The sequence below is a fragment of the Rhinopithecus roxellana genome, chromosome 13 (genome assembly GCF_007565055.1).
Source record: "Rhinopithecus roxellana isolate Shanxi Qingling chromosome 13, ASM756505v1, whole genome shotgun sequence".
Taxonomy (NCBI): Eukaryota; Metazoa; Chordata; class Mammalia; order Primates; family Cercopithecidae; genus Rhinopithecus; species Rhinopithecus roxellana.
Genome location: NC_044561.1, coordinates 40714964 through 40731984, shown reverse-complemented (window position 1 = coordinate 40731984; position 17021 = coordinate 40714964). Strand labels below are relative to the sequence as shown.

General features: G+C 50.8%; 1 protein-coding gene across 4 annotated transcripts; it reads right to left on the bottom strand.

Annotated features, from left to right (window-relative positions):
* Positions 1-12813: 12813 nt before the first annotated feature.
* On the bottom strand, positions 12814-15498 carry LOC115892641. Of its 4 annotated transcripts, none has more exons than XM_030913950.1 (3): positions 14084-15498; positions 13732-13857; positions 12814-13479 (listed from the first exon to the last, which is right to left on the bottom strand). In XM_030913950.1, the coding sequence occupies exons 1-3, from the start codon at positions 14246-14248 to the stop codon at positions 13084-13086; spliced, it is 687 nt and encodes a 228-aa protein (XP_030769810.1). In that variant the 5' UTR covers positions 14249-15498; the 3' UTR covers positions 12814-13083. The 4 variants fall into 4 exon arrangements, 3 of the variants coding, with proteins under 3 accessions (XP_030769810.1, XP_030769812.1, XP_030769811.1); XM_030913952.1 differs by having other exon boundaries at positions 13732-13852; XR_004052504.1 differs by lacking the exon at positions 13732-13857 and having other exon boundaries at positions 12814-13489.
* Between the last annotated feature and the right edge of the window lie 1523 nt (positions 15499-17021).

Sequence of the window (17021 nt, the reverse complement as noted above, 5' to 3'; positions counted from 1 at the left end):
TTCTGCTGGGACCTGTGTCCACTCCCACATTACTGCAGCCCAGCACTCTTCCTGGAACCGTGCACACCTACCCAAAAGAAAACCGTACAGAGAACAGCAACACGTCCAGTCATGTTCGGAGGAGCAATTCCAATCACTGATGTTTTAAGGCAACAGACTAATAACTGGCATCTCATCAATACAGAGTTATTAACTTTCCAGCAGTGTCTCTAGTCCCTTCACAAGGATACACAGATATATATGCAGGAGTCATCTTAGGAGTTAAAAAGATGCTGTTCAGGGAAACAGGAGAAATCAAAACGCTTGAGGAATGGACAGGGGAATGTCCACCTTCTACTGCCACAATTTGTGTCTCAGTGATCAAGCCAAGGTTCTCAACCTTTCCAATCAGTTAACCTCCTGCCTGAGGCTCTGGGCTGAACCCCAGCTGTACTTCCTGGCAATAAACAACCTGCCCAGCTGTGAGCTCTGTGTGCATCTGACACCAGTGGAGATGGAGCCACCTGCCCAGTTGTGCTTCCTGTGGGTGCCCCTGATGCCACAAGAGATGGGGACCACCTGCCCAGCTATATTCCCTCTGGGTGCACCTGAGACTAGTAGGATGCTGCATGAGCCTATACTGACAGCTGCTCCATCACCTCCTGCTGTAAAAGCCGTCGTTCAGAGGTAACAGGACAATGGCGCAGGTTTTTTTTTTTTTTTTTTTTTTTTTTCCTGGAGGAGTAAAGAAACGAGAAATCCAGAGATTTGAGAAATCCAGGGGAATAGAAACGCAGGTGACAAGGAAAAGGAGGCTGTGACATCTACACGACATGACATTTGACAGAATGAGAGTGCACTGGTATTCCCAGAACCACCTCACATGGCACAGCACTGACACGTTTCCCATGTTTGTTACCTTCGGATGACACATTTGAGTAACCTTGACTGCAGGTGGAGAGAGACTCCTGGAGACCAGTTAGAGCCAAGCGTCCCTTATCTCCTGCTTGCAGGACTTCTGCATGAAGCTAACGCATCCAAATGTGCATAAGATTTACGAACAGCACACAAGCTCCATTGTTTGGACAAACAGAGGCAAGATGGCGCAGTTCCGGGTTCTTCACCGTCAACTTTCATGCGCCAGGGAAAGACATGGGTCGACTGCGCAGGTGCAACATGACCTCCGATGGAGAAGAACCGGAACCCGCCTAGCCACGCCTACCGCCCCGCCCTCGACCCGCCTATGTCCCGCCCACTGCCCTCCCACTCCCGGGCCCAGGACATAAAAGCCGCTCCCGGTGGGTGCACAGTGCGAACTTCCTCGGCCCCTCCTTGTACGTGGGACCCAGGAACCTCATCTGAGAACGCCGGAGCGAACTTTCTCGGCCCCTCCTCATGCGCGGGACCCAGGAACCTCGTCCGAGAACGCCGGAGCGAACTTCCTTGTCCCCTGCTCCTGTGTGGACCTAGGAACGTCGCCCAAGAACGCCGGAGCGACTTCGTCGGCCTCCACCGCCGGAGACCGGTGAACCTCGCCCCTCCCTCACATTGGCTTGTAAATAAAGTTTTTTTTGCCTTGCCTACTTACCTTTTCTCTGGCATTTGCTCTGGGGGTCGCATTAAAGCAACTCAGCTGGTGCCGAAACCCGGGAGGAGACCCCTCCTCAGGGCCCCCCAAGGTCTGAGGAGCCTCCTCCTTCCACACCCCAGACGGACCAGGACCTGGACATCACTTTCCCCACCTCCAAGTCTCCTAGGGGTGAGTACCTTTTGCCTCTCTCTCATATTCCTTGGCCAGAAGTCCTGCACAGGCCCAAGGCTTTTTTATTTCTGATCACCAGTTGACCCAGGGAAGTTCCCAAAGGCAGAGACGTCTGCCCAAAGGAACTCCATTCCGTTCCGTGGGAGACCCGTCCAGGACGGAGACGTCCGCCAGGGGGTAATCTCCATACCGTTCCGTGGGAGACCCGTCCAGGATGGAGACGTCCACCTGGAGGTAATCTCCATTCCGGCTCCAGGAGCCTCTCACCGGTCTCTGGTGGCTCCAAAGGACGCTTTGTAGCCAGGTAGAGTTCAGTTTCCATTTCCGCCTATTGGCAAGAGTAAGGCAATGGGAAACCCCCAATCCAAAATACCTAGAGACTCCCCTTTAGGGTGTCTTCTAAAATACCTCAAAACTTTGCAATTAGAACAAGATCTCAGGCGAAAGCCACTGGTGTTCCTCTCCACTGTGGCGTGGCCACAATATAAATTAGACAATCAGTCTCAATGGCCGCCTGAGGGCACTCTAGACCGTAACATTTTAACCAACCTCAGTAGTTTTTGTCAACGCTTAGGCAAGTGGTCCGAAATTAATTATATACAAGGATTTTGGGCCTTGCGTTCTCGTCCGGACCTGTGTGGCCAGTGTTCCTTGGCTCAAGTCATGTTGGCTAGGGACGCAGGCCTGACAAGGTCCGAAAAAGAGGAGTCATCTTTCCTGTCTGATTTGCCCAAAGACCTTACTTCCCCTCCCTCCCTTCCACTCCCGCCATATACCCCACCTCCCCCTCCCGCTTCGGCCCCACCTTCTCTTTCAGCTCCACCTCCCCCTCCCGCTCTCGCAGTTGTCCCACCTCCCTCCTCAGGATCTCCCACCATTGTTGAGGCTACACTTCCCTCCGACCTCTCGGCACTTCCTCCTGGTCATCGTAGTTCGCCTATCTCTGCCCATACCTGCTCTAAAGATTGCCTAACTGCCCCCACTCCTACTCCCACCCTCTCCAACCCCCCTGTGGTCTTAGCACCCTTGCGTGAGGTGGCCGGAGCAGAGGGCATAGTTAGAGTTCATGTACCCTTTTCATTAGCAGATCTTTCAAAGATTGAAGGACGCCTAGGAGATTTTCCTGCCAACCCTACAATTTATACCAAATATTTTTTTTTCCTTTCTTTTTTTTTTTTTTTTTGAGACGGAGTCTCACTCTGTCGCCCAGGCTGGAGTGCAGTGACCGGATCCCAGCTCACTGCAAGCTTCTCCTCCCGTGTTTATGCCATTCTCCCACCTCAGCCTCCCGAGTAGCTGGGACTACAGGCGCCCGCCACCTCGCCCAGCTAGTTTTTTGTATGGTTTTTAGTAGAGACGGGGTTTCACCGTGTTAGCCAGGATGGTCTTGATATCCTGACCTCGTGATCCGCCCACCTCAGCCTCCCAAAGTGCTGGGATTAGAGACTTGAGCCACCGCACCCGGCCTACCAAAGAATTTAGATACCTTTGCCAGGCCTACGATTTAACCTGGCATGATCTCCAGGTTATTCTTACCTCTACTCTAAACCCTGAGGAGCAAGAGCGCATCCTAGTATCCGCCAGGCAGCATGCCAACCAATTACACTTAACAGACCCTGCGTTCCCACTACGGGAACAAGCAGTCCCCTCTGTAGACCCAGGAACTATCAAGTAGGCCAGCCAGGCTGCCAAAGACGAGATATGATAACTCAATGTCTTCTGGCTGGTATGCAGGTGGCCTCAAATAAGGTAGTAAATTTTAATAAACTAAAAGAAATTATTCAAGGTCCAGATGAGAACCCGGCCACATTTTTAAACAGGCTAACTGAGGCTTTAATTCAATACACTCGGTTAGACCCAGCTTCCCCAGCCGGGGCCACTATTCTAGCATCATATTTTATTTCACAATTGGCCTTGGATATTCGGAAAAAACTCCAAAAGGCCTCAAACTCCTATTCAAGACCTAGTCAAGTCGGCCTTCAAGGTCTATAATTCAAGGGAGGAAACGGCTGAGGCCCAATGACAGGCCCACCTAAAGCAGAAGGTACAGCTCCAGACTCAAGCTTTAGTTGTTGCTTTGCAGCCTAGCCGTAACCCAAAACTGGAGAGCAAAACCCCTGGAGGCTCAAAGACAATAAAAGGGGCTTGCTATAAATGCAGTAACCCAGGGCATTGGGCTAATAGATGTCCCCAGAGTCCCCAAACGCCTGAGCCAGTGCAGCCGTGCTAGAAGTGCGGAGTAGCTAGACACTGGGCTAAAAAGTGTCCTAACCCTCGTCTGCCAACAACTCCTTGTCCAGCATGCCATGAGGAAGGGCACTGGAAGTCTGACTGCCCCACCCTGAAAACGGGCATGGCGCATCAACGTGATGTCCCCTCTCAGGACCCTGGGAGCTCCTTCCAGCTCTTACATCTGGATAACGACTCAAGGTGCCGGGACTCGGGGACCCCCATCACCCTCGCCGAGCCGCGGGTAACTCTCCTGGTAGCGGGTAAGACAATTTTTTAATTGACAGCGGGGTTACCTACTCTGTTTTGCCATCTTTCGAAGGGCCTAGCCTTCCCTCCAATATTTCTGTTGTAGGAGTCAATGGCTCCCCGTCCAGCCCTCGAAAAACCCCACCCCTTAATTGCTGCCTGGCCAACAACTATTTTGCACACTCGTTCCTCATTATCCCCTCATGCCCCACTCCCCTTCTGGGGCGAGATGTTTTAAGTCAACTGAAAGCCTGTATCTCCATCCCTACTAGCGCCCCCCACCCTACCCGCCATCTGCTTCTAGTATTGACTAACTCAAATGACTCCAACAATCCTACTAACCCTTTCCCGATTTCCCCATTCCTATCGACCCCCAAGTGTGTGACACCTCCACTCCTGTTGTGGCGGACCATCATCCACCAGTACTTATAAAACTTAAGAAACCATCTCAGTTTCCAACCTACCCAGGGTTCTCTCTCTCTCCACAGCACTTACGAGGACTAAAACCAATCATGACTAGGTTACTCAGCCAACACATCCTCATCCCCATTCATTCTCCCAGTAACACCCCAATCCTACCTGTAAAGAAGGCAGATGGAACTTTTCGGTTAGTGCAGGATCTTTGTCTTATCAATGAAGCTGTTTGTCCCACCCATCCGGTAGTTCCCAACCCCTATACGCTTTTTTCTCTCATTCCACCTAATACAACACACTTTACTGTATGGATCTAAAAGATGCATTTTTCACTTCCCCTGCACCCAGATTGTCAGTTTCTTTTTGCTTTTACATGGAAAGACCCAGACACCCATACCTCCATCCAACTGACATGGACAGTGCTTCCCCAAGGGTTCCAAGACAGCCCCCATTTCTTTGGGCAGGCCCTAGCAAAAGACTTAGCCTCCTGTCCTCTTACCAAGAGTAAAATTCTCCAATATGTAGATGACCTTTTACTCTGTAGTCCCACGGGACAGGACTCTCTTTTAAACACTGCGATCCTCCTTAATCATCTAGGATCCAAAGGTTACTGAATATCCAAACACAAAGCTCAACTCGCACAACAATGTGTCATATATTTAGGTATTGAGATCACTCCTATGATGCACTCATTACTACAGACCGCTTAACTCTAATACAAAATCTTTCTCCTCCTCAAGACGCTAAGGAAATTCAATCCTTCCTAGGCCTAGTAGGATTTTTCAGACACTGCATTCCTAGTTTTGGAATCTTGGCTAAGCCTCTATATGCAGCTGTCAAGGAGACTCCCCAAGGACCTTTGTCTAAACCAAAGTTAATCTATAAACATTTCACTCACCTGAAAAACTGCCTTCTCTCACATCCTACTCTCTCACTCCCAGACTTCCAACGCCCCTTCCAGCTTTTCACAGATGAAAGACAAAAAGTTGCAGTGGGTCTTTTAGCCCAATCTATAGGCGCCACCTACCGCCCCGTGGCATATCTATCTAAACAATTAGACCCCACTGTACAAGGGTGGCAGCCCTGTCTTTGGGCCCCAGCAGCAGCAGCCTGTCTAACACAAGAAGCAAAGAAACTCATTAGGGGTGGTAACCTAACAGTCTTCTCTACTCACCACCTTCAAGATCTTATTGCCCACAGAAGTATTAGCCATTTAACCCCGTCCAGACTCCAACTCTTTCACCTCTTATTCATAGAGGACTCCACCATTGCCCTAGGAGTCTGTTCCTCTCTGAATCCAGCAACCCTACTTCCTGACCCTCTCAGAACACTCCTGACCCTACTGAACACTCCTGTCCAGAACTTTTAGAGGCCCAACCACCTAGTCACTTACATTTACATGACCAGCTATTGGAAGGCTCACAGTTAACCCTATTTGTGGATGGCAGCTCTTTTATAAATTCTCTAGGAAACAGACAGGCAGGATACACGGTAGTTATATCTTTTGCTGTCCTGGAAGCTAAGCCTTTACCACAAGGAACAACATCACAGCAGGCAGAACTTATCGCACTAACTAGGGCTCTCCTCCTATCCAGAGGAAAAACGGTAAACATATACACAGACTCCAAGTATGCCTTCTTGATTGCACACACCCACTCTGTCATCTGGAAAGAGAGAGGGTTCCTAACCACCAGTGGTACCCCTATAGTCAACAAAAAACAGATACTCAAACTGCTAGACACTTTATCAGCGCCTTCCAGAGCAGCCATCAGACACTGTAAAGGTCATCAGACTCCATCTAACTCGGTGGCGGCTGGCAATAACTTTGCCGACAACACTGCCAAGTCGGCAGCCAGATTCTCCACTCCCACGCTTCCCTCTATTTGTTTTCTCTCTCCTCAATACACCCCTACTTATACCCAAGAGGAAAAGACCAAACTATTACAAGATTCAACAGCCAAACTAGTCACAGACAATTGGATTTACCTCAATAATAAATTAGTTATTCCTGAAACTCAACTGCACACCATTCTAAAAGACACACATAATTCCCTACACAGAGGACCCAAAGCTTTATATAACCTCCTAAGCCCCCTCATTCACTGCCCCACACTCATGAAACACCTAATTATAATCAACCGACAGTGTTCCACATGTCTCAAGTCAAACCCTCAAGGGGCATTGCGCAACCCCCATCCGAGCCATCAACTCAGAGGGCACCAACCAGGTGAAGATTGGCAAATTGACTTTACCCACATGCCAAGCCATAAAAAATTCAAATATCTCTTAACCCTCGTTGATACTTTTTCAGGATGCATAGAAGCCTATCCTACTACAGGAGAAACCGCCAATATAGTTGAATCCATACCCACTGAACACATTATTCCTAGGTTTGGCCTCCCACTCACTCTCTAGTCTGACAATGGCCCAGCGTTCATCTCCAAGGTAGTCCAACAGGTGGCAGCCCTCCTACACATCACCTGGACACTCCACATCCCTTATAGACCTCAGTCTTCTGGTAAAGTAGAGAAGGCCAACGGGCTCATTAAGCAGCAACTCACCAAACTCTCCCTCGAGACTCGACAATCATGGGTAACTCTCCTTCCCCTGACCCTAACCCGGCTGTGAGCAGGCCCAAGGAGTCCAACAGGCCTCAGTCTGTTTGAATTAGTTTACGGCCGGCCCCTCTCCCTCCAGCAGTTACCCACCCATTCTTCCCTGCTGGCAACTTATCTCCCATACCTCACCCTCTTGAGACAACTCCTGAGACAACATGCAGAACTAGCACACCCCTCTCCAACAGACACCTATAGCCCACATCTCTCTCTCAGCCCAGGAGACCAAGTGTACTTAAAAAATATCCAAGCCAAAGACCTTCAGCCTAGGTGGAAAGGCCCCTATACTGTCCTCCTATCCACATACACACAGCCAAAGTTCTAGGACACACGCACTGGGTCCATATATCACAATTAAAAAAGGCCCCCACACAAGACAATCAGTGGAAATCTACTAGACTTACCCTTACCCGTCTCAAATTCACCAAACTCTCTCAACCACCACACGTTCCCTGACCCCTTGTGCTTATCTCGATTTCTCACCATACTCTATATAAACATAACAGAATTCCAATATCTTACCCCAGATCCCTACTTGCCTCCAGATAATAGCCCATCACAGTGGTTCTCCCGCTTACCTTTATAGAACATCTTCAGTGACAAGGTGTACCCTGTGATTACACTGAAGATGAAGTACTATTTCATACTTATATTAATATCTTTTTCTTGCATTTCAATCTCTATTACTAACCCAACTTTCATATGGAGATTCTCTATAGTTGAAACTTGGTCACACAAAAATAAACAGCACTCACAGCTACAAGGCACTGCTGACTGTCCCCTTCAGGCTGCCAACCCCATCTTACTATAAATTTCACCCTATCGTGTTGCAGTGCGGCCGGAGCTAAGGCTCTCTGCTTCCTGCATGATTAGACACATTACAATTGTAAGACTTACTGGAAACAAAAGAACCTAGGATGCCCTTATATTTATTGTAAGATCCATTATGCAACCTTGAGACAGACAAAACCCACTGCTCTCTTCACCATTGCGAATCAACGAACCCCCCTTCAATACCAATTAAATATCAAGGACCCATGTGACCCCCGATGGGCAGACGGAGTCAAAGGTGGACTCTACACAGGCTACACAATCCTTAGTTCATATCCCATGGCTACTCTCCTGATAAAAAGAACACTTGTCCAGCAAAAATCCCTTCCTCAAAACATGCAAGCCCTACAGAATTTAACCTTAGCCATACAAGCACAAGGACAGGCCTTACAAGATCAATTACACTCCTCCAATAAGGACCCCTTCTCATGGTTAAAACTAGTCGGTCAAGGGTTAAACCTAACATGGGCAGCCAACCTAACAAATCTCTCCCACTCTTTCCTCTGCGCGGCCCTTGAAAAAGCCCTCTTAGTGGCAGTCCCCTTACCTACTGCTTTCAGGGCTACAACTAACTCCATAGGCACCTCCCAAAAACCGTTCTTACTCCAAGTCCCACTATACCAAAGCCCAGAAAGTCCAATCCTTCCTTTCTGCTACTCTACCCCAAACACCTCCTGCTGTAACTATACCCAGCCACCCACTAAGACCCAGACGGCTCCCATCGGAGGTTATTTCTGGTGCAACAAAACCCTCTTCAAGGTTCTTAATCACATATCCATTGGTCAATCGCTTTGTGTCCCAGTGTCCCTAGTACCTAGTTTAACCTTATATAGCAAAGCAGAAGTAGCTGAACTCGTCATACAATTTAACCCTCCTCCTAATGATCTCCAAAAATGGGCTGTCTTCCTTCCCCTTGTCATCGGAGTCTCCCTGGCTGCCTCCTTAGTGGCATCAGGGCTTGGAACTGGGGCACTTACCCACTCGGTACAGTCTACCCAATCTCTAGCAGCTCAAATCCGAGAGACCATAGAGGCTTCAGCTGAAAGCCTGGCCTCTCTGCAGCGTCAAATTACGTCAGTGGCCCAGGTAGCAGCACAAAATAGGTGAGCATTAGATTTACTTACTGCTGAAAAAGGAGGAACATGTCTCTTCTTAGGAGAAGAATGCTGCTATTACGTAAACAAGTCAGGCCTAGTAGACACTATCATCCAAACTCTAAACAGGATTAAAGCAGAATTAAAAACCTACAATACCCCCTTCACCCCCGGACCACCGGTATGGTGCTGCCCGTAATACAGCAGATGCTCCCGTTCCTAATTCCCATACTAATCCTCTGTTTTGTCTTATGTCTCGCTCCTGTTTTAATCAAATTTCTCTGAGTCAAAGTTCAAGAGATCACGCACGTCACCTTCAACCAGATGCTTCTTCATCCATACGTCCAAATACCAACCATAGACCCCAACCTTAATGACGTCCCTTAACAGCAGGAAGTAGCGAGACAGACCACGCCGACCCTTATCACTATTATCAATAAAAGGTTGGACTGTTTGGACAAATGGAGGCAAGATGGAGCAGTTCCGGGTTCTTCACCATCAACTTTCCCGCGCCTGGGAAAGACATGGGTCGATTGTGCAGGTGCAACCCGACCTCCGACAGAGAAGAACCGGAACCGCCTAGCCACGCCTACCGCCCCACCCCCGACCCGCCTATGTCCCGCCCACTGCCCTCCCACTCCCAGGCCCAGGACATAAAAGCCGCTCCCGGCCCCTCCTTGTACGCGGGACCCAGGAACCTCGTCTGAGAACGCCGGAGCGAACTTCCTCGGCCCCTCCTCGTGCGCGGGACCCAGGAACCTCGTCCGAGAATGCCGGAGCGAACTTCCTTGGTCCCTCCTCATACGCGGGACCCAGGAACCTCATCTGAGAACGCCAGTGCGAACTTCCTTGGCCCCTCCTCCTGTGCGGACCTAGGAACCTCGCCCGAGAATGCTGGAGTGACTTTGTCGGCCTCCACCGCCGGAGACCGGTGAACCTCGCCCCTCCCTCACATTGGCTTGTAAATAAAGTTTTTTTTGCCTTGCCTACTTGCCTTTTCTCTGGCATTTGCTCTGGGGGTCGCATTAAAGCAAATCATCCATGACATCTTCTGAGAGTGAAGTTGTGCTGTGTCAGGGGTTGGGACAGCAGCGGGGCAGGGTCACTCACAGAGCACAGTTCATCTCAAATGTGATGGCGGCACTGAATGATACACCAGCATGCCGGAAGAGAATTGCCAGAACTCACGTGCAGAAGGCATGGATCAGGCCACTCCCAGATATACACATGCCCTCACCACCCTGCAGCTGCCTCCCACCCCCACACACAGCAGCCTCCTGGGACAACATCCTGCTTCCACCTTGCGGTTGCCTCCTGTCCCCCAACCCCTCCCCACAGAGGCATCCTGGGACAACATCCTACTTCCACCCAACAGCTGCCTCCCTTCCCCAACACACAGCGGCTTCCTGGGACAACATCCTACTTGCCAGACACAGCCTGGAGCCCCCAAAGCATGGAGGGGCTTAGCGAGCCACACAGCATTTCCCCTTCACACCTGGGAAGTCAGCTCCTCACTGAAGTGGGTCCTGCGCCCGCCAGCTGTGCACAATCAGAGGTGTGAGGTTATGGACCTAGTCACCCACAGTACAGAGAGGCGTGAGGTCATGGACCTGGTCACCTGCTGTGCATGATCAGAGGTGTGCGAGGTTCCAGACTTGGTCACCCGCTGTGCACAATCAGAGGTGTGAGGTTATGGACTGGGTCACCTGCTGTGTATGAATAGAGGTGTGTGTGGTTAGGGACCTGGTCACCCGCTGTGCACAGTCAGAGCCATGCGAGGTTCCAGACATGGTCATCAGCTGCACCCAATCAGAAGCTTTTGAGTTAGGAACCTGGTCACCCGCTGTGCACAGAAGTGTGAGGTTATGGACCTGGTCACCTGCTGTGCATAATCAGAGGTGTGCGAGGTTAGGGACCTGGTTACCTGCTGTGTCCAATCAGAGCCAGGCAAGGTTACACACCTAGTCACCAGCTGCGCCCAATCAGAAGCTTTCAAGGTTACAGACCTGGTCACCCGCTGTGCGGGATCAGAGGTGTGCGAGGTCAGGGACCCACTGTGTCCAGTCAGAGGCATGCAAGGTTAGGGACCATGCATGTGGTGATGCACCTGGTCACCAGCCGAGACTCTCTACATTTCCAGTGTCATCCCATCTTCCTTCAAAACTTGAAAAGTCTTTAGATATTTCCCAAAAGCTCGTCCATCTTTGAAAACGATATGCGTGCGCACAGGTGAGTTTGTTCCTGCACATTCCTTTCAGTACCGATGACTGGAGATTGAAGGTTAGAGCATTCCAGCCCGGTGCCAATGTCCCATCCCATCTGCGAAAACTTGAGCACACGTATCCCTCTCTCTGAAGCTCCCTGAACCCCGTGGCAGGCCTGGGACTCAGGCCCAGTGTCCTATCAGTTACACTGAACAAAATGTAATTCAACACTGGCCATGTGCTCTATGCTTTAAACATCTAAAAACCACATGTAAACCTCCCAAAGAACTACAATCTATGAAAGCTTTCATGGCTAGTATTTTAGGAAGACTAGATCAAAGCTGACAAAGTCTTGACCTAAATCAAAGCCGACACTGCCCAAATTGACTCTGACCCCAGCTTTGTGCAAAAGCAGCCATCGCCTGGCCATCAGGGTGACCAGCGCCGGTCCCTCCCTGCACCTTAAGTGGGCTTCTGAGCTGCTGTCCATGACCAGTGATGGTGACGCTCAGAGCAGCTTTCCAGGAAAACAGTAAACCTTTCAGGTCATCACCTCACAAGGATGGCCATGTATAAATCAGCCGCCTTTCTGTTACTGCCCTGCCATTCTCAAAGAGGGGATGGGTTAAACTTGCTCCTCCATGTGCCCAACACAAGGAACACCTGCCCTAGCATAAGGCTCATCTGCTTAATCCCGGGAAACTCACACAACCCGCAATCAAAGACCGCGCACAGAGGCCGTGAACAATCAGAGACCTCACACAATCAGAGGCCGTGCAGAGACCACACACAGAGACCACACAGAATCAGAGGCCACAATCAGAGGCTGAGCACGATCAGAGACCACACATAATCAGAGACCACACACAATCAGAGTCCACACACAATCAGAGGCCGCACAGAGGCCAGAGGCAACACACAGAGACCACACATAATCAGAGACCACACACAATTAGAGGCGGCACACAATCAGAGGCCACACACAGTCTCTGCAACCTCATCAGAAACTGTTTCTGACCATTCACCTGAGGCCACCAAGTTTAAACGAGTGGACCAGGTTTTAAAAGACAGGAGGAGTTCTCTGGAAGCAGAGTCTGTGCATTCCACCATCAGCACCATTTGTGCCTGTCACGGTGAGGAAGAACCGCAACCACATCTCGGTGCCCTTGCAGTGCAGGGCGCTGTGTTTCTACCCCTTTCCAAGCCCGGGGTGGCTCCTGGCGACCCAGTGCCTCTGCTCAGCCATGCACCCCCAAGGCCTTCCTCCCTCACCCCACAGGGAAGCTCCTGCAGCCAGGCTTTCTGGCTCATCACTCCGATTCAGTCACTTACACCCTCATTCCAGGCTGAAAATCTCTTCTGAAAATATCCAAATCTTACACATGTCAGCCTCCATCTTTTCCCCAGAGCTCCTCAACCCCACCAAAAGCAGCAGCTCTGGTGCCCGTGCAGCCGGGGCCTGGGGGCGGATCCGCGGGCTCAGAGTGCCCAGTCCCTCAGGCCCTCTGTGTGTCCCCTTACTCCCTGCTCCCTGGCGTTAATGCCCTCCATCCTCGATTTCCTGATAGGCAAAAGGGGGTTAATTCTAAGAGTGCTAACCGAACTGGATCACTTAACACCGCGTCCGGCCCAGAATACCCCTTGATCAATGACAGGTATTGCTGCGCTGTTACCATTGCGCTGGGTCCAGGTTTCCTGTGAGCCCTTTAGGCTCTTTGCCGTAAAGACCACTCAATGGTCCGGTCCAGGCCTGTCTGTGGCAGACGGACAGGTGAGTGGCCAATGCACACGTGTGATGCTGAATGGGATCGTGCAAAGCTGGCCCTGCGTATTTTGGTCAACGTAAGGAAAAAGCCGCCCATGCTTGCTTGCTGCCGCCCTGCGGTGTCCAGAAGGAGCCGCTTAAAGGCAAGTGCGCCGCACCTACCTTCTTGGAAGGAGACGGCAAGACCAGATTGGCTGGAGCTGGGAAGTTGTGCGCTACAGATCAGGGCTGCGTAACCCAGGGAAGGCATCACTCGAAACACGTGCTGGAGGGCGGCCAATCCGACCCGACCGTCCACCTCCAGGGTCAGCCACGGGGCTCCTCTTGATGTGTCATCCTGATCACCCCTCACAGAATAAATGAGCCTTTGACTTCAGCCTGTCCTAGGTACAACACCGACTCCCACCTCCCACGTCCTGAACCAGCCTGTTCCGGGGATTGCTGTGGAGGTAGAGGAGCAGGCCCAAGACATCTAGTGGCATTTCCTGGCAAGGACACTCACCATGCTTGACCATAAAACTAGGGACACTCACCATGCTTGACCATAAAACTAGGGGTCAATTGGTTTTTCGGAGGGACTGTAATTTACTTGTGGCACGCATGGATACTGATTGACCCAGGGAGGGGCACGGAGGAGGCTGAAGGAAAACCCATAGTGACTGCGCCAGGCATTCCCGCACACACCGACATCTTCAGACTCGGGCGGCGTCCTAGTCTTACAATAAACGGAAGCCCAGAGAAACTAGGGAGCTTGTCCAAGACCAGCAACAAGTATGTGGGCAGCTGGCATTCAACTAAGTCCTTCCCTGGATCCATCCGCGCTTCTCCCCTCCCCCCCTCCCACCAGCCCGCCATGGCCCCTGATAGACACAGCAGGTCTGAACATCTGGCACCCCAAAAGCAGAGTAGGGAGCAGAGCTGGCTTCCCCAGTGGAACTCACATGCAGCCCACTCCCCTTCTTGCCGAATGCCTTGGGACTCTGTGCGGTAAGGTCTGCAGATGTGGCCTCACTCTGCGCCAGGAGATCCGGGTGGCAGGCAGCGTTTTGGAGAGTGCTCCTCCAGACAGGAGAGAGGCATCTGACAGGGCTCGCCGGCTGATCCATGAGACACAGGACACCTGAGAGAAGGGCCGACAAACCCCACAAAGTCACTCCTAGCCTGGAGAGGACAGGGCCATGGCGAGCTCCTCCCAGCCCACGCTTCCGACAGGTCTTGCTGCAGCCTGTGGTGCTCGTCAGGCGCGAGGAAGTTTCCCAGGGCAGGAGCTCTCGTTGCACAGCAAAAGCGGCACAGGCGATGCAGCAGGGCGTACTTCAGCCCAGGGCTCAGGAACCACGGGGTGCAGCGCGGCCTGCAGCAAACCAGACACATCAGAGGCCAAGCTCCCACCTTTTACATTCAGTGACATTAAACGGAGGGAGTTATCTGTAGCAATGGTCCTCCTGGGGGACCCGTACAGCACGCATGACCACCGACACTGACCACGAGTCCTTCCTAGGTCCTGGGGGCTACCCCACTTCACACGCACGGTTCCATGCACAAATCTATGCGGGGCAGTTCTTAGCCCCAGCTTAGAGATGAGGAAAACGCTGCTGGAAAAGCTAAGTGAGAAAATCAGACTTCAGCACACCTGCCATCTCCAAGACCCCTACTATTCTATGTGCTAGGGTCTCAAGGGTTGGGTGTGTGGCATTTTAAGTGACTAATCATAGGCGGTTTTCTTCTCTCCTACACTTGTTTAGCCTGAAACGTGCACGTACATGCTCTGCTGCAGGTGCACTGCCGTATGTGGACCAGCAACGCTCTTTCCTGCCTCGGGTTCTCGTCTCTGCCTTCCAGAAAGCTCTCGCCTGCTTTACAGCCATGCCAGGTAGGCCTGGTCAGCCGGACAGTCAAATTCCTACAGTGTCAGAGCTAAGTGCTGGCTGAGACTTTAACAGCGAAGACAGCGGAGTAATGGGGATAAACTGAACAAAACTGTATTGTAACGCAGATGAAAGTCTAGAAGCAAAAGAAGCTGACACCCCTAAGAGAGAAGGCGATTGCCTCTCACTATGATGTTAATAGCAGCTTGCTGTTTCCAGTGCCTCCGTGTGCCAGGGTTTCCAGTCAGCGTTTGTGTTTATCTGCTCCTGGGCTACCTGATCAAAGCTCTGCAGAGATCAGGGATATCTAAACTGACCCAGTATCTGCAGGCTGGCTGCTCAGATGCCGTGGTGTGGAACGGCCACGACATCGCTTAGTCATACGGGGCACAAGCACGTCACTTGCCACTCCTGTCTTTCCATTTCATCAAACCTTCTTTTCTCCTGTATATTGACCATAGCAAAGTCTTTAGCCTTCGAGATGCATTTGAAACATCAACTTGCTTTGTTCAAGAGGCTTAAGACACACGTAAGTCTTTCTTGCCATGCTCAACACACAGGGCTGGCTGTTTCTGAAGTCAGTGTTTCTGGAACAAAAGCCTTGGCCTGCCCCTTGAACATTCACACTGAGCACACTGTCGCAAGGCTGCTTGGCCATCCAGCAGGGGGCAGGAGAGAGCCTCAGGTGCTGCCTGGGGTCCCTGCAAACCCGTCTCACTCCCTCAATCAAGGACAGTGCCTCCGGCCAATCCAGTGGCTTCCTCCAAGGGGAAGCAGCCTCTTCAGCTGCCACCACACTGATTTCAGATGACTCAGCCAATGGGGCAACAGATTCAACAGAGTTCCATGTTGTTAAAGGAAAACTTCTGTTACCAGGCAACCTTAATATCAGATTCAACGTAAAATGACCAACAAGATTGTTTCCAAACAAACATGCTACTAGTCCTTATCCTTCAATGCTGCTTAAACATGGAAAAGTAGGAAAAAATAGCATGGCACATCTTAAAAAATAACGCCTCTTCCAGGTTCATTTTATCCATATCATAAAGACTTAGAACTGTGGATTCCCTACAGGAACGTGGAGTGCGGGTGGATCCCCACGCTGACCCAGCATCCCTCCAGGTCAGTCCCCCCCCACACCACAGGGTTCACACCTTTCCAGGCCCTGTCACCTCATCAAGGAAAGGTGGTGTCTCTAAGTTCTCTTCGCAGGGAGCACCTGAATGGGAGCTAGAGAGAGACACAGGCACACCCACAACTGCTTTAAAATCCTGAAATGCAATATATATTTAAGGACTTCATTATTAGTTTTTTAAAACTGTAAGAACAAAGTGAGCCTGGTTTCAACCTCTATGCCACAATAACACCTGTCTTTTGTACATCTGTCTTTTGCTGTTTGTTCCTTCTCCAGCAGCTGCTGCCTGGCTGGCGGACTGCAGAAGAAGAGCCTCTGGTATTCCCAGGAGACCCTCGGTAAAAGCATGAGCACCATGATCACGTCTCAGCACGCCGCACACGTTAGGGTCGCACACAGATCGCCATTCCCAGTGCCTATAAGGCACTGAACAGACTTCCTGCTCTTTGTAAATGTCAACCTTCCTAAGCTATGTTGTGTTGAAAAATTTTAACTGCAGTCCACAAATACTTCTTTGTTTCTGTCTTGTTTTTATCCTAGAGGCATATTATTATGGAAAATTAAGTTTGCAAGGTTGAAGGTTTTTCTGAAAGTCACCTTCTAATCCTGGAAGGAAAAAAAAATGGGCTAGATGTGGTGCTCACGTCTGTAATTCCAGCAGTTTGGGAGGCTGAGGCGGGCAGATTGCTTGAGCCCAGGAGCTCGAGACCAGTCTGGAAAACATGGCAAAACCCTGTCTCTATTAAAAATACAACAACAACAACAATTAGCTGGGCGTGGTGACATGTGTCTAGTCCCAGCTCCTCAGGAAGCTGAGGTGGGAGGATCATCTGAGCCCAGGAGGAGAAGGCTGCAGTCAGCCAAGATTTGCATCAC

Bases quoted from the DNA above. Each gene is read 5' to 3' on its own strand.
- LOC115892641 (XM_030913950.1), bottom strand. From the start codon at position 14,248: ATGGATCAGCCGGCGAGCCCTGTCAGATGCCTCTCTCCTGTCTGGAGG. The intron at 13,858-14,083 runs GTGAGTTCCACT...GTTTATTGTAAG, and splicing joins AGAAGGGGAGTGGGCTGCAT to ACTAGGACGCCGCCCGAGTC. The intron at 13,480-13,731 runs GTAAATTACAGT...AGGGGTGATCAG, and splicing joins AGTATCCATGCGTGCCACAA to GATGACACATCAAGAGGAGC.